This window comes from Dendronephthya gigantea, unplaced genomic scaffold (assembly GCF_004324835.1).
Source record: "Dendronephthya gigantea isolate DGI-Jeju-01 unplaced genomic scaffold, DenGig_1.0 000122F, whole genome shotgun sequence".
NCBI lineage: Eukaryota > Metazoa > Cnidaria > Anthozoa > Malacalcyonacea > Nephtheidae > Dendronephthya > Dendronephthya gigantea.
This window is the reverse complement of record NW_021163132.1, coordinates 593,703-614,815: the sequence shown is the minus strand read 5'-3', so window position 1 is coordinate 614,815 and position 21,113 is coordinate 593,703. Positions and strand designations below refer to the sequence as shown.

The window sequence follows — 21,113 nt, the reverse complement described above, 5'->3', positions numbered from 1 at the left end:
TATCCCAGGGTTTGGGGTGACCACATCGTGACCGTCCCTATAGAGATAGCTTGCAGGTTGCAATTTACCGGACATATTGATATTTTAATAGACGTGAAATCTTGATGTATTTATTATTAATGGAGAAAAGGTTTCAAACATCGTATGATATCAAAATTTATTTGAGTTATTAAACGGTTGAAAGAAGACATTAAAAATATTTGTTCAAAATAAAGGCCACCACGGTTACATTCGTCCAAGATTGAAGAAGTTGTTTCATTAATGTACAAGATGGCAGCTACACGGGCTATAAATAATACCCTAACGACCGAATTATCGTATAAATACTTGTATTGATATTACATGATGTGGTATTCGCTGAATACTGTGTTTTGGGGATTATTCTTTATAGCATTTGTGCCGATTATTAGCGCAGAATGTGGGGGGAAAACATCTATTAGTGGATTGTTAAATGGGACAATCACACTCGACAGTCTAACCTATCTGCCAAATACACATTGTGAATGGCTAATTAGAGGTAAGTTAAGTTTTTTTCTCATATCATTCTTTTCTGTTCGTCAAGTGCGTTATGTTAAGGATGTTTTTTTAAGATTACATATAACATTGCTCTAGAGACTAAAAATTAGGCGCATTGCGTATATTTTTGTAATGGTTCTAGCCCACGTTTGATTTTCAAGTCTAAACATGTCCAAGTAGTCCAACCAGGTTTAATATTGTAATAAGTAAGGTTTGTTTGGGATTGCCAGGCTGAATCTAAGTATTTGGTTCATTAACCTCTGCTTCATTAATATATTTTGCAAAAGCTGGGTTGGTTAAGAATCCTGGGGTGAACCTGTGTTAAAACATGATTTGTGTACTGTTTGTCCAAATTAAGGATCATTGAAACAATGATAGATGGCTTGCTACATATCTATTTCGAATAACATTCCTCAGTTTTTTTAGGGTGATGATTTATCGTTAATTTAGCATAGAATGACTGACAAAGGAAAGAATAGAAATCAAAGCAAAGCATTTGGAAGTTTTTTCAGCAATCAAATTCAAATACAGCAATCACCACCATTGCCATTCATTTGCAACATTGCAAATACGGCAATCACCAGATTTCCACTGCATTGCAAATTTGAATTTTCATCCTGTGTTAATATAACTGAGTTCTTGTGCCAAGATACAACAATGGCAAGACAATTGTTAACTGCGTGTATAGAGTTTATCTCCTCTTCATTGCATCCCTCACATTTCCATCTTTTCCATGCTACTTTGCAGCACAGAACTTTTAGGAAATTTTATTGAACTAAATGAAATACAGTGAAATGATTATCCCTAATTATTATGACTTTATGAAACATACATGTATTTATTTCTGTAATGCATTCATTCCTGTAGCTCCACAGCCTGACCAGAAAATCCTGCTTACATTCAGAGAATTTGACACTGAATGTTCCTTTGATTATTTGAAAATCTATGATGGATCATCAAAACAGAAATTGTTAGGAGTATTTAGTGGGAACAACACACCAGGAAAATTGGTATCAAACACCTCTTCAGTAAGTATAACAGTACCGAAAATTTAGTATAGAGATGTTTTAATATGAACACTGTACATAAATAATACCATGCATATGACATCATTATAACATCATACTTGTAGTGTATGGTTTCATTCCATACTTTCAAAACAGAGAAATGCTTGAAGTACTTTACATGTGACTACATCATGTGAACCCAAATTTTGAAGAGTTCTGTTGTCACTTCAGATCATGTAGTAAGGTTATTCTACCTCCAAAGTCCTGAATATATACAGGTCTTCTCTGTGTAAGTGGTGTGAGGTGGGACTCTACTCATATACTATAATAATGTTTCTTTATTCATCCAGGTATACTGGATACTGGGATATGTTGACATCTTGAAGGGAAGAGGGGCCCCCATAGTTCTTGTCCTAACCCAACCTAACTTGCATTATGCCCTTTCTCTATTGCTGAGTGTAACTTTATCACTGCTGAGAGTTGATAAAGATACCCCCTGAAGTGTTGAAAACCTTTTGTCATGATTGTGATTTGACCAGGCCAACATACCTGCGCCAATTAAAACAAGTAAGACATTCAATAATTCTGGAGACTGTAGAGTATTTTGTTTAATTAAAAAACTTTAAAAACTTGTGGAAAAGCCTACTATAAATTACGTTGATTTCCCTTTATAAAGCTTTATAGTGTTTCAACTATTCTGAGCACAATTAGGGCATGCATATCCTTGGATTGTTGATATAGAAAGATAGTCATCCTCTTAGATGATCAGGAAGAATGTAAAGATAGTGTGTCAATAACACCATGTGTGAAACTCGTCATATCTGTTGTTTGTCCAAGTTTGTGCAGACAGATGACCGGTCCCAACGTAGCTGTGTTGGGTTGGAAGGAATTGTGATATGCGTGTCGTAAAACGAATCACGCAAATTGTTATGTGTACCAACGGCAACGGCATCATTGATTATTACGGTCCAAAATATACCTCTAATACCATGCTTAATACCAAAGTTGTTTGTTTACCTCTTCTTAGAGCTAATGCCGCAATCGTTAAACCCACTTCTAAGATTATCGTTAATGCGATAAACAATATTTGTTTAAAATGTCGGCCAGATGATTGTTTTTAAAAATATGTAGCCAATAGCTAAGCGTGACAACGAAAAATATGAAAAACTGCAAGAGTTTTATTATATGTAGGTTTAAGAGTAAGATAAATTAGTTGCAAAACTGGTGAGAAATGTGAATAAGATTTAAATTAAATCCTTTGTAACACTTTAATCCATAAATCAAACCCGACGATTGTTACTACCGGGCTAATCTAACATGATAGATTCTTTATTTCATATTTCCGAGATTTCCGTTTCTAATCACCGAGTGTAATTTCTTGTATAAATATAACGTCTGAATCAAATTGTAGGAAGGAAATTAAAAAATAAAAGAGTCCATTTTCTCTAAATATAAATGACAATAATTTCATATCACAAAATAATCTACAGCTTGGTAGAACGACATCACAAGAGTTCAAACACCTTCATTGATTTTTTTGTCTTTGCAGATCGTAGTGGAGTTCTTTAGTGACAACAATTACGTGAGAGCGGGGTGTATTATTGATTTCTTAATCACCGACTGTCAGGGCAATTGTTCTGGTCATGGAAACTGTGTTAAAAACCAGTGCCATTGTGATGATATGTTTACTGGTGAAGCATGTGATGTAGAAATATGTCCTGATCTTTGTCATAATGCCACAGGAAATGGACAGTGTTCACAGGTGCTTGCAACAAAAACTATTTACCAAAATTAAGCCGGATAAAGTAATCTATATAATATGCTTACGTTAACGTGTTTTTTTCCTGATGACAGAAAAAATAATATCTAGACGATCTCGTTTTCCAAACTTCATATAACCTGAATTATCTGATCGATATGTAATTTCTTTAGAGTGAAGGTTGTCAATGTAATGTTGGTTTTGTTGGACAATCCTGTTCCTTTTCTCTCAATGACGGTGTTAACGCTGGTAAATGGCATTTGATAAACGATAATTCTCCAGTTTTCAAGAATCGTTTTGCACATGCTGGTGTTTATGTTGACAACAATGTTTGGATATTTGGAGGTAAAATTATAATTGCAGTTGTATACTGTACGTACTGTATTGTCACAATATTCGAGCGTGCATTATTATTGAAAGGTCGGCATGTTTATATTCCTAGTTGTTGTCATATAACGTCATTAGCTTCTTATGCCGTTTTTTTCGTGTTCTACCTTTATCCAATTCTTCTGACCATCAGATTCACCTCTCATTTGTAATTGAATATTCCTGTTTCCTGGATTCTCTTTCAAGTACCTTTTTAGTTCCCATCAGCACCTGCATCCTCCTTCAAGTACCTTTTTAGTGTCCTTTATTTCCTGGATTCTCCTCTTAGTCTTAGGACCTTCTTAGTTTTCTTCATCCCCGGATACTTCTCTGAGGACCTTTTTAGTTCCCTTTAGCTCCAGGATTTTCCTCCAAATACATACCTTCTTAGTTCCCTTAATCCCCTGGATTCCTCCCTAAGGACCTTCTTAGTTCCCTTAATCCCCTGGATTCCTCCCTAAGGACCTTCTTAGTTCCCTTCAGCTCCCGGATTCTCCTCCAAGGACCTCGTTTGTCCTATTTATCCCTTGCATTCTTCCCTAAGGACCTTCTTAGTTCGCTTCATCTCCAGGATTCTCCTCCAAGGACCTTCTTAGTGTCTTTTAGCCCCTGGAATTTCCTCTGCGGACCTTTTAATAGTTACCTTGATGGATCGTATGAGTAAAGGAGTAACAGCGTGGTTTGTTTTAGGATCAAATCTCAATGAAATCTTTGGTGATCTGGTAAAGTTTAACATTAAAGAAAATGTTTGGCAACGTGTTCAACCAATAAGTGATCGTCCTGTGAGTACTGAACTTATTCTATTCTGTTCCATATCTCAGTGAATTGTTCCAAAAATTCCAATTTAAAAATATGTCTGCGATGAGATGGCACTACTATTACTAAGAACATTAAATGTTCTTTATGTCAATTTTTAGTATTCTAGCATTGATTATTCCATTATATTCCATTATATGTCACACTTAATAAGTGATAGTTTGCATGCAGTGACCATGCAGGGCATTTCTATGTTTTAGGCCTCTCGATTTCGTCACACAATGGTCACTTATAACGATACCCTTGTCGTTTTTGGTGGAGAACTTGCGAACGGAACTCTACTGAATGACTTGTGGGTATTTAACATCTCATCGAGAATTTGGAAACGAATGGAAACGAATAACAATCCTCCTGGTCTTGCCTCCCACTGTGCGAGTGTTTTTGATGGTAAAATAATCATATTCGGTGGTAAGTATGTATCTGGGATGTATTTACATGGAATAATTCTGTCCTTGTTCAATTATTGCCCATTATTTCTTCGTAGGTCAAACTCAAGAGTATGGCTTCTCTCATCTGATGTACACGTATGATTTAGTCCTTCAAAATGGCTGGAAAACAATAATATATAACCTGGCCAAAATATCAGACCTTCGTCTTGTAGGACACACTTGTGTCTTTTATCCACCACTGAGGTCATTGCTCGTTTTTGGTGGATATAAAATTATATCAGGAAGGTACTGTACTGTACATGTAGATGTCTGCCCTTTGATTTCACATATGTCAACCCTCTTCGCCTTTATGGAGAATAAACTAGTATGCGATTCAAAGATGTGCAAACATTTTGTAAGTTTTTTTTTGCGTAAGTTTCTATTCAATCTGTTAGGCAAAGCACGAAAGTAAACAAATTGCTGATGTATCACATGGATGGAAAAGTATGGATCCCCATCGCTACGGCTGATAGTCCAAAACCAACTGCATATCATTCATCAGTTATCATGGGACACTACATGGTTACCTATGGTACGTCAGCCTAAAACATGCGTAAACTAGCCTATGCATGACTACACCTAAACTTTCTTAGTTCCGTTGTCATCATCTGCCTTATTTCCGCAGGAGGAGTAATTCACACTCATTACAAAGATGAGACTTGCTATGGGAAAAATATTTATTTATTCGATTTGAAGAACTTCACCTGGCGCAGTGTAACACCTACAGACATTGTTCAGAATGCGTCAAACAGTTGTGGACGTTATTATCATGTCGCGACAACTTTTAAAGAAAACAATGTACTCATTACTGGAGGATTTAGCGGGATTGCCAATGGTGATGCTGTGGCTTTTAAAATACCATCCAACATCGTACAAAGTGATAGTGAATCTTCTCATATGTGTTATAAATTTTCACAATGTGTATCATGCTTAACCTGGGGGTCACAGAGGGACATGTTGTGTGGTTGGTGTGTACAAGATAGTACCTGTTATCCACGTGAATCCCCGTCCGGTCCATGCTCTTCCACCCAAACCACTCGGGGTTGGTGGGGTGACAAGGGATCATTCTTGGCCTCGGTGGACCAGTGTAGGATTCATGATACCCCACCTGGGTTGATATCAAATGTATGTTTTGGAAGTCGGCTTGATGACGTTCAGCTTGTCAATCCTTTGAGAGAAACAGCATATACAATCCCTCGACGAATTTCGCGTCCGAAATATCAACCTAGCGATCTAATTAAAGTGAGATTATTTGGATATATTTACCCATTCTTGTCACAGACGTCTGTTGATGAACCGGTGAAGTTAATTCTTCGCATTACGGAGATAACGGCCAGTCTTCATTTGAGCACCAATGAATTAGAGGAAAATACGGTAAGAAGGCCTTTTCCGGGCAAATTCGCAGGCAGCGATGTGTTTTTTAAACCAATCGAGACGCCCCCTTAACACACTGCCCGCCAAAGATCTAGACATTTCCCGCGTTTGACAAATCAAATATCATCTTGTTTTAAGGAAAAAGTAATATCCACCAATTCAAAAAAAGGTGAACTAAGGTTATCTGAAGAAGCGAAACGTCCAGTTTCCAGTTCCCCGTTATTCCCAAATCCGGCTAAGAATAAAATGTATTACATTCAAGTGAAGGGTGAGATTGAAAGCACAGTAAGAAAGCCGTATTTGGAAGTTCTTAATGCGTCGGGTTTTGATGTGGTGAGTATTTTTGGCAAACATTTGTACTTTATAAGAGAAAACACAGTCCGAAAATAAACATCTTGTAAACCCAAGATATGAGTTGTTAAAAACAAGACATAATATTCAAGGTGATATTTCGACTCTATTTCAAAGTCATTGTCGGGTTTGAGTGTACCATTGGGAGACGTATTAAGACTTATTGTAGGTTGTTAGAACTCTAATGTGCTTCTCATGCAAGTTACACAAATACATGCATTTTGCCGGCATTATTTGATATTAGTACTGACTTGCAATAATTTTACCTCTTTTAGATCGATGGTCGCTATGTTCGACCATTTTTTTCTGATGATTGTGGGCAGTACAAGACTTGTCTTGAATGCCTCTCTGATATGTCATGTGGTTGGTGTTCGTCAAATAATGTCTGTCTGCAAAGAAATAGCTCAATGAAATGTCAGCATTCGTCTGGTGAAGATATTTACCTAGTCCTCAATTCTACTTATTGTGAAACGTGTGCTCAGTATATTGATTGTCAATCATGTCTCAAGGTAAGAATTGACCGCAAAAATTTCTCGAAGTCTGTCTGCTGCATGAATATCTGGCTAAAATAAAATCTGGCTAAAATTCTGATCTTCCAATTCTGATCTTACATAACATATCCTAGAGAAAGTGCACGACCTTTCTGTTCTTTCCAAAATCAGAAAATGCAATAAATATATGCAGAATTAGCAAGAGAAAGAAATATTGAAGTCCACGTGCAGCGTTATCTTTAGCCTGCATGTAGGCGGTCCATGCGGGCGGTCCCTACGTTATCTTAAACTGCAGCGTTATCTTAATTCAATTTATATATTTTAGGACAAGCAGTGTAATTGGAATGATCACTACAAAATTTGCCATAAATTTGAAGAAGGCGAAACGCAAGGCAGGTGTTACACACCATGTACAAGGTAAGAAGCGATAAGTTGTACTTTTAAAACTTAATAAAATGCTTTGGACGCTCACCACTAAATACGTAATTATCTAATCAACTACATTTTATACATTACTTATAATGAGTGATCTGGCTGACTAGATATAGTCCCCTTGCAGACCATGAAGTGCATGACATGCTGAAAATCATATGATTGAAAGAACTTCGTGTATGAATTTGCATATTCTCGACGTTCAAACTCGCAATCGTTTCTTTTTTTAATTATATTCTTTTTTTAATTATATTACATGTAGATACAGACAAGTTTTTCAATTTTAGAAATTTCTACAGACTAGGGAGAATGAGGAATAACATTTGCTCTATATTTTTATTATTAAATATTTCTATTTGTAGTCGAAAAGATTGTAAAACTTGTTCATTAACTACAAATTGTGTATGGTGTGAGAACCAAGAGATATGTTTACCTTGGACAGCCATTCCCGCCTGTTTTATGGCTGGACGCTGCTCACATTGGTCTGACATGTATGTATAATGATGCTCCCGTGTGTTTTGCAATTCTCGCAACATTCCCACGTGTTTCTCGCAACAATTTAGTGTTTTGAATCAGGCGATCCAAACACAGTGACCATTTCTTTGATTGTTGATTTGTCGTGATGGAGGCCTAGCATAAAGCACTGTTTTCGTTTCTTGATTTTGTCTGTCTGACTGTGTTTAATCGCACAATTTGATCATTTCTTAAATATGCTCGTATTCTTTTATCGTGTAGATCAACCGCTGCTGGCAAATGTTCCAAGTGCAGTGAAAATGATGTATGTGATGATTGTCGTAAGACAAGAAGTTGTGGTTGGTGTGGAGAATTTCATAATGGCAGGTAAGCCATATTTGATCTAGCTGCCACCCCCCCTTTCATTTAATGTTTTCCAGGACCTGATGTGCAATATTTAATTGCATTAGAGGAATATTACGTTAATTATTATATATTACGAAAATTACTATTTAATTAGAACATGGGTTAAAAGAGTATTTCACTACCGCAAGGGTTATATACAATATTAATTGACAGCTTACTTATATGAAAACCAAGATTTACATGCTTTAACGAACATTAATGGAAAATCTTTTTCTTAGTTGTGTCTTGGGAGGATTTGTTGCCCCACGTAATGGAACCTGCAATGAATTGCTGTCTTTAACAGGAACAGCAAATAAGAAAAGGTATTTGAAATTGTATATCAACTATATCATAATCATTTAGGATTAGCTTTTCTGAAGAGTTTGTCTGTAGTGACACCGACATCATAAACTGTTACTAATAAAATCTTATTTTACGCCATGTCCCCAGTTTTAAAATGTCATCATTTTTTCAGTATAAGGTGAAACGTGAAACGGCTAATAGACATAATCCAGCAGTCCAGATTCGTTGTGTCATCATTTGAAGAGTTAGCATTGCAAAAGTAGATTAGATGAATTAACGAAGTGGTTTATTTTTGATATAAATAATAGACGCTGACGCGTCATAGTAATGTGCGTAGTGTAAGAGATCATATTTAGAAAAAGTCATCTTGTTTTATATGGGCTTAGCTATTTTTGACTGCTTATTTTAGCAACGAGTGGTCGTATGGATTTTGTCCAGATGAAAATGAATGTATAACCAGACGAGATTGTGATCAAAATGCAGATTGTATAAACACTGTTGGTTCATACAGATGTGAATGTCGAGATGGTTACGAAGGAGATGGGAAATTTTGCAAAGCATTGTAAGTTACTGTCATTTGCAACGACCTCCTGTTGTCGAGGTCAGTCTTACGATATTTTTAAAGTCTTTCTACGGTCAATATTACCCCCGGAGTCGCAATCTATCCCCTAACCAGTGGCGTAACGGACGTAAGGTAGGGTTAGGACAAGAACTAAGGGCCCCCGACCGTTGGGGGCCCCAAAGGGTCCCCATTGATTGCCGTCTATCGCCACGATTCTTAAAGAAAAACGGCGTGTCAGTGTATCACATAAAAAAGTCAGGTTAAAAACAAATTGTTATGCCAAAGATAGGCCTAGGGTATGAGGTTGATTGCAAAGGAGAATGCAGCATTAATTAATGATGGTAGATTAAATAATAGAGTATCCATCGACCATGGCTAAATTTTCTATTCTATTATCTATGTTTTATTACTTCTATAACTAATGAAGTAATACACTAATGTAAATTTACAAGCTTCAGCTCTCAATTTATTTTTCAAGTGAAAACATGACAAACAGCTCGGGCCCCCACACCAAATATACCTAAGGGCCCCATCTTCGTCCGTTACGCCACTGCCCCTAACAACAACCAACTGTCCCCTAATGAGAATTCGTGAAATACTAGGAGGTCAGGACATAAGGACGCGAAGCTAAAACAACGTATTTAACATCAAAATACTTATTTAAAGAATTTCAGCAAACAACGGATTCTGAAGTGGTAAATACTTATTTGAAATATTTCCACAGGTGTAATCCTCGATGTGTTTATGGAATTTGTATCAAACATCAATTTAATGACTCGCTCGATTATTGTAAATGCCAACTGGGTTGGACAGGAAGCGTCTGCTCATGGGACTGTGGTTGTCATAATCTTAGTACATGTCTCACTGGTGTTGGAGTGTGCGACAATTGTCAAGGTAAAACTGAAAAAACCTTTCAATTACCTCAGTTTGTCATTTATTGTATTTATCCATGATAATTTACTCTGCTTTCTAGGTTTATCACGTGGTAAGAATTGTGAATTGTGTGTTCCTGGAGCGTATAAGAAAGCGTCTGGTTCTGCAGGATGCACGAAATGTCAATGTCATGGACATGGTGATGAACAACGAGGGATATGTAACAATAAAACGGGATCATGTTACTGTGTGAACAACACGAGGGGTCCTCAATGTGATGAATGTTTGCCAGGTTTTTTTGGTGATCCAAAGTAAGTTTTCAAACATTGCATTTGTTATGACTTTTAACAACTGAGCTAACTGTGCCTCTGCAAGTAGGCGAAATAACGAACATATTCCGGAAGCTTTATTTATCGGTTCGTGATTTCTTAATTGATGTTAAATTTGATTGTTTTTGAGGCAGGCAGTGACGGCGAATTGGACGATGTGTGCATGCTAGATTTCCTGGGATCAAATCCTTTTCAAGTCAAAAAGTTTGGGGCTTCGTACTATTTAATATTAAAAAAATTATACTTAAATATAACCATATAAACTACACTATGCTGTTAAGAACTTTTTTGACAATTGGGTGATGTAATCAAGCTGGTGTTGACTGAAAATAGCCGTAAGATTAACCGTCTAAATCATGATCTATAGATATTAATTAAGAATTTTAATTGGAGTAGAGTGCAAAAAATTGTTGCCAATTGTTTCCACGAAATTGAATCATTGTCCGTCTTAAATCTAGCAAAAAATTGCCAGGCTTCGCAAAATTAAACTTTTTATTACATCATCGCTGTCGTTCCGTTCATTGCAAATCTTATATATTATAATGATTTTTCTTACAGAAGCGGCGAAGGTTGTTATTATCCCTGCAAAGGACATTCGATTTTATCGAATTTGACACAAGGAACGTTGAGCAGTTTAACAGAACCGGGCCAAAAATATGATCCTAAGAATATGAACTGTGTATGGATTATAACAACTCTCAGTCATTCATCAAATCAAGTTGTGTATTCTAATAATACTGCACCTGGAACTGTCACATTTCAGATGAAAGACATCGTGTTAGATTGTCAAATTGATCATATTTTTATCTATGATGGTATGCCAAATTTTAGACTTGGTCCTATCCATACATCTTCAAATCTCGTTGGATCTTTATGCGGCACGAACCCGTCGGCAATTCCAGCTCTTGAGTCTCGTTCTGGCACTCTGGTTGTTGTTTTCAAAGGAAGTGTCGCTCAGAATTCATTTAGAAGTGGTTTCAATGCTAGCTTTGTGGTTAATCAATGTCCAAACTCGTGTACAGGTAACCGTTATTGCCATAGTAACGGAACACACGAGAGCTGTATTTGTAAGCCGGGGTGGACTGGAGCTGCTTGTGATAGCGTTAAATGTCCAATGAACTGTGGTGAGAGTCTGGGTCAAGGTCTTTGTGATCAGGTTTGTATTTTGTGAGACCTTTCTTTACATCTTCCAACATATGTTATCATATCTCCACATATTCTGCCATTCTTGTAGTAACAGCAAGTTAACATTATACTCCCGAGAGATGACATCTCTATGCACAAGAAATTTTCTGATATCTTTAATGTCATTTTTAGATTTCGAATCAATGTGTTTGCAAAGATGGCTTTTCTGGACCATCTTGTAACTTACAGCAATCTGACGATTTTCTTTGGAAACGTATTTCCAATGCGACTGGTTCAAGTCCTGCTGCATTGAAGCGCATGGGACATACCATGGTTGCTGATCATCAAACTGATACTTTGGTTATCTATGGCGGCTATTCGTTGTATTTAGGAGTTCTTGGTGATATTTGGAAATACAACACTAACACGAGGAAATATGTCCATGATCATGGTTGGAGCACAGCGCCGAGCCCACGGTATTTTCATGCAGCGGTCGTTTACAAGGTATTTTGGTTCAACCAATTTTTTGATGAACAATCTTTTAAACCCCCTGCCCTCATTTGAGAGATTGAAAATTTCAAACGTTTGTTATACCCCACTACCCCAATACCGTATTTTATTTCCCCGTACCTAACTCAGGTAGTACGTCTCACTCTGTCAAGTGAATGAACTTGTATTCATTGTTTAAATCGTATTTAACAGCGGGCGATGTATGTCAGCGGCGGAATAACGGAAAAGGAATATTCATCTGAAGTGTGGAAATATCATCTGGACACAAAACGTTGGGAACAGACACAGGTAAAAGCGTATTAACCCTTTTAATTTAATGTTGTGCCTGATTCAAATATCATTGGCATTAAAACGTTTATGGCGAAGCGTACTAAAGTGTGTATATCTTAATAATTGTATTAAAATATATAAAAGAATGAGTTACGTGCTGATCAAAATTTGACCATCCTCCTCCCCAACTACCTCTGTTTCGGGAACCCCGAAAACTGACAATTTAGGACGTATCATAGATTATTATTTAATAGGAATGCACCAACTCAAGAATTCGTGGACGGTGGATTTGATAATAAAAGGTTATAACCTATCCAACGACTTAAACAAACATAATAGCTATAAATCTCCCCCGTTTAGGCTCTTCCTCGAGAACTTGCTGGTCATACAATGAATATCATAAACGATACTTTGTATTTGATTGGGGGATATTCGTACGAGAAACAATGTTCTTCATTTGTCTATACATTATCGTTAAACAACTTGGGTGCAATGTGGTCAGATATGAATCCTAAAGGAGAAACATTCCAAGGTAAATTTCCTGTTTTTTCGAGCTTTGTAGTTTTTTCAATGATAAGACCTGGAAGATAATCAAGGTCTTGGAAATTCTGGGGAGGGGACTTCCAAAACATGTTTTAACCTTTTTATGTTGTAGGCTGTTTTGGACACACTTCAGTTTATGATCATCTTACGAAATCTTTGGTTGTATTCGGAAAGCAAGCGACGAAAATGAAGCCAACACTTGCATTTTTAAAACTCGTATCAAACGAATGGGTTGTCAAAACTGATGTGCCACAGGTAAGTTCGTTGTCGAAAGAATAAATCATATTGCATGACACCTGGCTATGTCCTGTATTACTGTTAATTCCTTTCACTTGAATTGCTTTGTTAAAGAGGTTTCCTCTTGGATTTGTTAATGTAGCAACTGAAAATGGCTCTCCTGCGATCAATAGGAAATTAGAAACAAAATTTTTCATTGTTACTGAAGTTAGTTTGATATTACATTAATACTTTTATTTAATTTCAAGTCACCCTTGAGGTATTTTCACGTATCCCTGGTTGTTGCTGACGTCATGGTTGTAACAAGCGGTTATACTGGTGATAATATTCAAGATTTTGCTAACCAACCATTAGTTTATGACTTGGTATGTGGTAGCTGGCACAAGCCTGATAGAGAAGGTATTTCTTTATTTTCCAGCTATAATTATACAAAGCGCACACCAGGGGTTGTTCCAGCACTAGTGCACTAATTTGCATGACACAAGAAAACTGCTAAAAATAACCACTTTGTTTTGTAATGCAAATTTGTGCACTAGTGCTGGATCCACCCCTGGCGCACACAAGACTATCCTGACCTTATTTTATCCAGTGTCGACGTATCTTTGTGGTAAATCGCTATACATGACTCTAAGCATTTATGCATTTTTTAAAAATGCATTCCCCAGGGTTTTTTCAATGCAATTGGTTTGTTTGGAGGATAAGAGTTAAGGAATATTACAATACTTGAGACAACCAGAAACCTTTTAAAAATTAAACTCAGATCATCGAACTGAAGTCGATCCTTGCGATTCTGGATCTGTGCTCTCATCCTCAAAAATTACTTGTTTACGTCAATGACAGCTACACAGGCTTTAAAATCATTTAAATAATTCTTTTTCAGGCGCGGTACCCTTGGTCTTTGCCCACAGTAGAATCGCTACCATAAATGACGTTTCATACATCTTCGGAGGTTACAATGGTCTGTCATCTGACAAGTTGTTTCATCAAAACACGTCTTCAAACTGGTGTGCCATGTTTTCTACTAAAACATCGTGCAGTAAAGTCAGAAATTGTGTCTGGTGTCAAGATACTGTCAGCAACCTCACTGCATGTTATATATCCAACACACATTCTCATCTGAATTGTAGCAATACAAATAATAGTTGTAAAAATGGTGCACATAGGATGGCAAGGGCTGCTGCTCTTACGTCATCAACTGATCTTTTTTGGCAAAAGCGGTCCTGGAATGTGTTCCAGTTGTATTGAAGGTAAGTTAAACGAATATACAAATAATCTTTAATGGCTGTCATTTATTTTATTAATGTTATTTAATACAAGTAAATCTTCTGTGTTACTACGTCATTTCCTAAGTACACATTTAAAAAGAAGCTTGGTTCATGAAGTAGTTTTTAAAGTTTTTTGCAAAGAGATATTTTGAAAGTAGATTAAAATATATTCAAAATATAGAAATACTTTTTACCGTATTTCGGGCTGAGATGAAAAAACTTGAAAAATGATTTTAGTTAATTGATATGCACATGCATATATAATAGTTTGTGTTTAACTTTTTAACTTCTTGTTTAACTTCCTGTTTTGCAACTTGGATAAACTCCGCTAACATAACGAGGTTGCTAACGTACAAATATTAAATTTTGTAGACAAAACCTCGACATGTTCATGGTCGGTTGATTCAAGCCTTTGTTTTTCACAATCTTTTCAACCAATCACCTGTGCCTTCGGACTATGTGGTCGTGTGTTACGTGATTATCACGTGTGTCCACCGTCATGCAACAGAAGCAAATATTGCTATGATTGTTTGGAACAGTATAATTGTGGTTGGTGCACAGGTCAAGCTCGGAATGGTCACGGAGTGTGTACTGAAGGAACAATACAAGGTTAGTGCATCATAGCTTACCGCTTTGTTTATGCAATAATCGAATAGATATTTCCTCTTGCATCACAGTAGAGAAAAAATCTGTAATTTTCTATGCTAAAGAATCTGGTCAGATTAAAAATTACTGGGGCAGGTTGTTCGAAAGGCGTTGAGCTTAAACGGTGGATAACTTCAAAATGGAAAACAAATTATCCATTTATTGAACAACTGAGCCGAAATATTTCGTTTCGATGTAAATAGTTTAATTTTCAATGGTGTATATTTAATAAAAGTGCATATTTAATGCATAAGATTAAGATACAGGTTCAGTCATTCAAAAGATGTACGAGAATATTTTTAAACTTTGACTTATCCATCGTTTAAGCTAAACGCCTTTCGAACAACCGGCCCCAGGTGAAGATAGTTAATAGAAAAACAGTGGAACAATGGCACATCAGTATAATGACTAATTATTTGGAGAAAACTAGAGTATGGACTATAGGATAGAATATGAATTGCCTGTTGTGTGAGCGTGTTTCGTGGGTTGTGGGAGTAAAATAATAACAAATAAACAAGAAAATAGCAATTTCTATTTTCCTCTTAGGTCCCTACAATGGAACTTGCGTTAGCGGGAATGATGTATTAGCAACGTGGGTATCGTCTGTGTGTTTACCTGAAAACGAATGCACAAATGGCCATCATCAGTGTAATGGAAATGAGACATGCGTAGATCTGGATTTCTTGTATAAATGTGAATGTTTGCCTAAATATGAGAGAATGTAAGTTTAAAGCTACACATAATCAGCTAATATACATGCTATAGAAACCAATGCGCTAAAATTTGGGTAGGATGTTAAACAAGTTATTTTCCAAAATCGGAAGGTCAGTCAAAGTTTCACTGGGAAATCTTGTAAAAGAAGATGGATTTTTTAGTAATTTATTGATTTATAATCGTTTGTATACCAGGAATTAAGTTTCAAAAGATGCCCAAAAACCATCGGTAAAATCAATCACTATTACGCTGCTTGTAATTCTATGGATGATAACTTTTGTTGAATCCGCTTTCTCGTGTGTTGGCCGAAGCTACTTTATCCTCAGTTTATTGAATGATAACCCTCTTAAAACATTTTAGAAATGGTACATGCACACCAGTGTGTAGTCAAGGATGTGTTAATGGTACATGTATTGATCCAGATGATTGTCTTTGTAATTTTGGTTGGGTTGGCAGAAATTGTTCTACTGAATGTCAGTGTAATAAGAAAGGTCAATGTGACGATATGAATAATCTTGATGAATGTAAAAACTGTCGAAATAACACGACGGTAAGTTTTACAACAGTTTAGATTTTGATTTCCTAATTGTAGATGATATATAGACTGCATTCGTCATATTCAATGCTAAGATTTTACCTCACACTAAAGCTTCACGTATCCAAAGTAAAAACAGATATACGAGACACAACGTCCTTGTCTGGTTTCAACTGAAAACAAAGTCCTTCATACCCGAGACACAATTTCATTCACATGCAGAAGTTTCCGAACACATGAATTGATTTAGCGCAAAATAGTGAGCTGTATCACCACAGACACCAGTAAAAGTTTTGTCTATTTTCAGGGCCGGTCATGTGATCGTTGTTTACCAGGCTTTGTTGGTCAAGATGGGGAATGTACCAGTTGTAATAAAATATGCAATTATAATGCTGAAAATTGTTCCACGACTGACACAGGAAATAAAAGTGTAAGTCTTGATTAGCCAACAAAACAAGCATCGTGATAAGCATTAAATTTTCTTCATTTACTGTCAGTACTCCTTACTGCATGACGAGTCAAAGCGTAGCATGTTTTGTACAAAATTAAATACGAAAATAGATCTCCGGACCTGCATGAACAAATTGTATGTTTTTATACCAAGTTCCTAACAAAACTTGACGTAATTTTACTAGGAAAGCATTTACGGTCCAAAAGATGATTCGAATCTAAAATGTGAGTGTACTGGGATGAGTAAAGGAAAGAAATGCGAAGCCTGCAAAACTGGATATTATAAATCTGGTTTTAAATGTACCAAGTAAGTTAAAAAGACGTCTACTAGCTTTGTAAAACACCGCATGTCCCCCGGCTCTGCATTGCACTTGCTGTAATTAGTTTAAGTTGGTATTTTTGTTCATATCTTCAGGTGTAAATGTCGTGGTCATGCTGCGACGTGTGATAACAGAGGATTGCACTGTAATTGTAAAAATAACACGAGAACTCCAATAGAAAGTGATGCTAGAAGACAGGTAAGAAAATCAACGATGTTTGTAGTTTGTAATCAACATATGAAGTATTGTTTTTATTGCTCTGTGTGTACAAGAGATCTTGAGGGAAGGTGTGTATATATAATTACTAAGTCGTGAACAGCCAACACTACCTTGTCATCTTGCATATTATGAAATTTTAGTGCTCACAATGTGTATCGCCATATCTTGGGAGCCCTGATGTCGAAGGACAACAGTGTTATCGTGATTTGAAAATTCTCGTTTATCGTTGGTTTACCAGAGAAGATTCGCAATACTCAAATCTGTTGCCTTGGCAAACAAGTTTCTACTATATTCTACCCAGTTATACTAATATCGACATCCGTTTGTTTATTGACATATCTTACGGTACGTGTCACTAGTTTTTATTCAACGTCCGTCTCTTGGATACGAGTCAAATTAAATTGGTTAAAATTAGTAAAAAAATGCATGTACAGTAGTGCATAGTCGCGTTCATTCAGTTATTTCCATGCAGGGAACATTAGTTTCTAGTTCCTATCATTTTATGCATAAATTGTTTTTATACTTGAAAATGAGTAAAGCCTCCAACTATGTATGTCCAGACAATGATTTAATTTACTGTTCTATATAGGATCACTGGATGTTTATATTTCACATGGGGACAACGCTTTCAAAGTGGATGCGAACCAAAATGTTTCCGTGTCGTTATCGAAAGTAACCAGTTCCGAGTCGTATTGCGATGGTCTCAATACTTACGCGACGTTTTCTAGAGACAGACAAGTTGTTGTTTTTAAACAAGTTCAACACAGATTGGTTGTCACTTTTCCTTCTGAACACCACGGTCTGGACAAAGTGAAATTCTACATCATCATAAAAGCAGGTTCTGATGGAGCTGATGGGATCATATATTTTAAACAAGACACATCAAAAATCAATTTAATCGTGTTCTTTATCGTTTTCGCTTGTTGTTTTGTATTCCTGTTATCGGGTGCTTCCATTATATGGAGTATAAGACACCATATTCATTCACGGCAGTTGGTTCATAACCGTAAAGTTGAAAATGAAAGGTTACATAACAGACCATTCGCTAAATTCGCGTTCCTGTTTGAGTATCAATCTCCTTCACCCAGCGTAATGCGACACAGGAAGACTACAGCATCTACCAGAAAAGCTATTCGTCCTCTCAGTGTCCAGTGTACCAGTGATTATCATGCGGCTGTCACAACAGTTATATTTCAGATGCCAAAGACAGATAAGACAAAGATGACGGTTGCCCTCGGAACTACACTGGCGCTGGTCACTCCACAACAAATGGACAAACTTGCACAGCCAAAATCTAAAGAAACTCTTGAAGATGGAACAACAAGCTTATAGATTTGAATTACAAAACCATGTCTTCCTCGCAACTGAGAAATGGAGATCGTGTTGGAAATTGTGGATACACCACTTCGCGTTGATATTTATTATTATTATTATTTAAATATTCGAGAGAGCGGGAAAGTCCTTGGCTTGGCACTTTGACATCTGCTTTTTAGCAAGTCGTTTGCACACGACAAAAAAATGCAATATGGATTGATTCTTAAAGTGTACAAGTCTATTTGATATTGGAATCTGGAAAAGCAAAAAAGAATGAACCAACTTACATCAGCTGCAGCCAAGAAAAGATTTTTTATTTCACCAAAGAGAAAACAACCTGGGAATGTGTTTTGCATTTTGACTTCACAATGTTTTTGACTTCATATCACTTTTTCTGAGTTATGTTGTGCATAAAAATACACTTGTTTCTGTTCAGACTTCGCAGTGAAGGCTGTCCATCCAGCTCTTTTAAATAATCTTTGAAACTCTAAGGCTTAGTACGCTTTCATAAAACCACGTTCGACAGATGATTGAACTAAAAAATAAAATTGTTAAAGTTGAGAAATGAGGTTGTTTGTCGATGCCATGAGATATATTTTGCGGTCAGTGGACTGATTTCTGATTTCGATTATTTCACAACATCACTCAATCACTCGCAAGTCAAGCATTGAGTTTGCCAGATTATATATTGTATATTATTATTTCTATTTGTACATAACTCTTATGAAATCTTAATATATTTCAACTTGTAATACATAAAAATCTTTTAAACAGAGTTTTTACGAAGATGTTAACAATTTACTGATCAAAGACGTCAACGACACTTCCAGAAGCATGTATATAACCGACAATAATTTCTTATAAAGTAAGTTTAACAAATGATGTCAAGTCGTTTAAGTTTCAAACGCAAAAAATGTGAATGACATCAGGCTTAGTCCAGACAATGCTGGAAACTAGTCAACGTTTTCTCCACCCCACCCCCCCCCCCTTCACACAACTCTCCCAACTGAGCGGCTGCGTCTAAAGTCAAAACTTTGCAGAGATGACATAACGTCCTAATCTTCGCATCCATGTCATCATATATCATTTCATACATCACTAAACAACGATGATCTTCCATTAGAGCAAATCCCCCTTACTAGCTGTGTAGTAATTCTAACCATTACGTCGTGACGTTTGTCATCATGCGATGGCGATGCTGCAAGGTCTTCTCCCTCCCAGGCAGGCTTAGTGAGGAATTAGGACCGATTCCAAGTTTTTAAATCGTACATCTTTCAAACCCCCTCCTAAATCAAGGAGCGGGTTAAAATCAGCGTCACATAGATCCGATTTCAGTTTAATGTTATCAGTATGATGGAATCTTGAAGGCGTTTTGCGTAAATTTAGATTTACTGACGACCCTTTTATACAATCTTTTCCTTGTTCGCTTGAGGTTTGTCTCGCCTCATGAGGCGGTCTTAATGGGTGATATCGCGACCATGATGGAAACGATTTTGATTGGTTATTTATTTTATCACGAGAAATACCATCAGCAATAGGAATTGCGTCACTACGAAAGATTCCTTTACTATTAACTGATGTATTGCTGAGAAATGATTGTGTGTTTTGCACTTCATTATCGTCAGAAGCCGAGATAACCTTTGTTTGTTTTGTATTAAGATTTGATAGTAAATTACTGTTGTGATTTGACGAGTCTGCCATTGCTAACGTTTCATTAGGTTTAAACCCGTCTGTTGCTAAGTTTACTGTTTCAAGCACATCGTTACCAATATAGTGTTTATTGCGAATCTCGCGGTACAAAACCTTTTCTGCCTTTTTCTGTGCTTGTGTGGCGTGAGGTTCATCATTGTCCGTTTCACAAACATCACTTTGATATATTACATCACGATATGGCAGAGATTGTGTAAGAAATTTACGTTTGACAAACTTTGCCGGAGAGAAGTTGTCTTTTGTCCATCGTCTTGGCATGTTTGGTAGTGACGCTCGGTCAAAATGATGAGATGAAAGATTATCTTTCTTAGGATTGTCCCATCCATATTTCTTTCTTTTTTTAATGAGGTCAATTTCTTTCTCTAAAGTTTTCATCGTCAATACCTTTTGATTGTTTAAATATTCCAGTCTGGCCGACAGCACTTTATCTTCAGTTGCATTTTGTTTCTTCACTAACTCAGTACTGCTTTGGTTTTCTTGATATTTCTTGGCAAAATCGTACAGATTCACATCTTCTACGCGTCTTTGTGAAGACATTATTACGCGTCCTGCGGGAATTGACAGAGTTTGTACATATAGAACTATGGCAGCCTAAAATATTGTCCTCGGGTCGTGTTAAAAGACACAATTTGACGCATTACGCCTCTTGCGACATGTAGTTTATCATGAGTCAAAACTCACGAACTCCTGACTTTTCTCAGTGGCGTATTTCGTTTGTGGTCGAACATTTCCAATAAATATGCGTGATACTCTGCTAAGCGTGTTGTTTTGTGAAGTATCTGCGCTGCCTT

General features: G+C 36.6%; 1 protein-coding gene across 1 annotated transcript; it reads left to right on the top strand.

The window, feature by feature from the left end:
- Positions 1 to 62: 62 nt before the first annotated feature.
- Positions 63 to 19,402, top strand: LOC114535649 (multiple epidermal growth factor-like domains protein 8). The gene is made up of 33 exons (XM_028556936.1): positions 63 to 517; positions 1,384 to 1,544; positions 3,073 to 3,285; positions 3,456 to 3,627; positions 4,339 to 4,430; positions 4,665 to 4,872; positions 4,949 to 5,138; positions 5,288 to 5,424; positions 5,518 to 6,266; positions 6,405 to 6,599; positions 6,893 to 7,126; positions 7,434 to 7,525; positions 7,903 to 8,031; positions 8,276 to 8,380; positions 8,638 to 8,721; positions 9,111 to 9,263; positions 9,988 to 10,157; positions 10,237 to 10,447; positions 11,024 to 11,621; positions 11,783 to 12,094; positions 12,293 to 12,388; positions 12,731 to 12,902; positions 13,026 to 13,168; positions 13,399 to 13,549; positions 14,031 to 14,393; positions 14,788 to 15,024; positions 15,607 to 15,781; positions 16,135 to 16,324; positions 16,617 to 16,739; positions 16,945 to 17,066; positions 17,175 to 17,277; positions 17,439 to 17,643; positions 17,888 to 19,402. The coding sequence occupies exons 1-33, from the start codon at positions 343 to 345 to the stop codon at positions 18,628 to 18,630; spliced, it is 7,203 nt and encodes a 2,400-aa protein (XP_028412737.1). The 5' UTR covers positions 63 to 342; the 3' UTR covers positions 18,631 to 19,402.
- Positions 19,403 to 21,113: the final 1,711 nt, after the last annotated feature.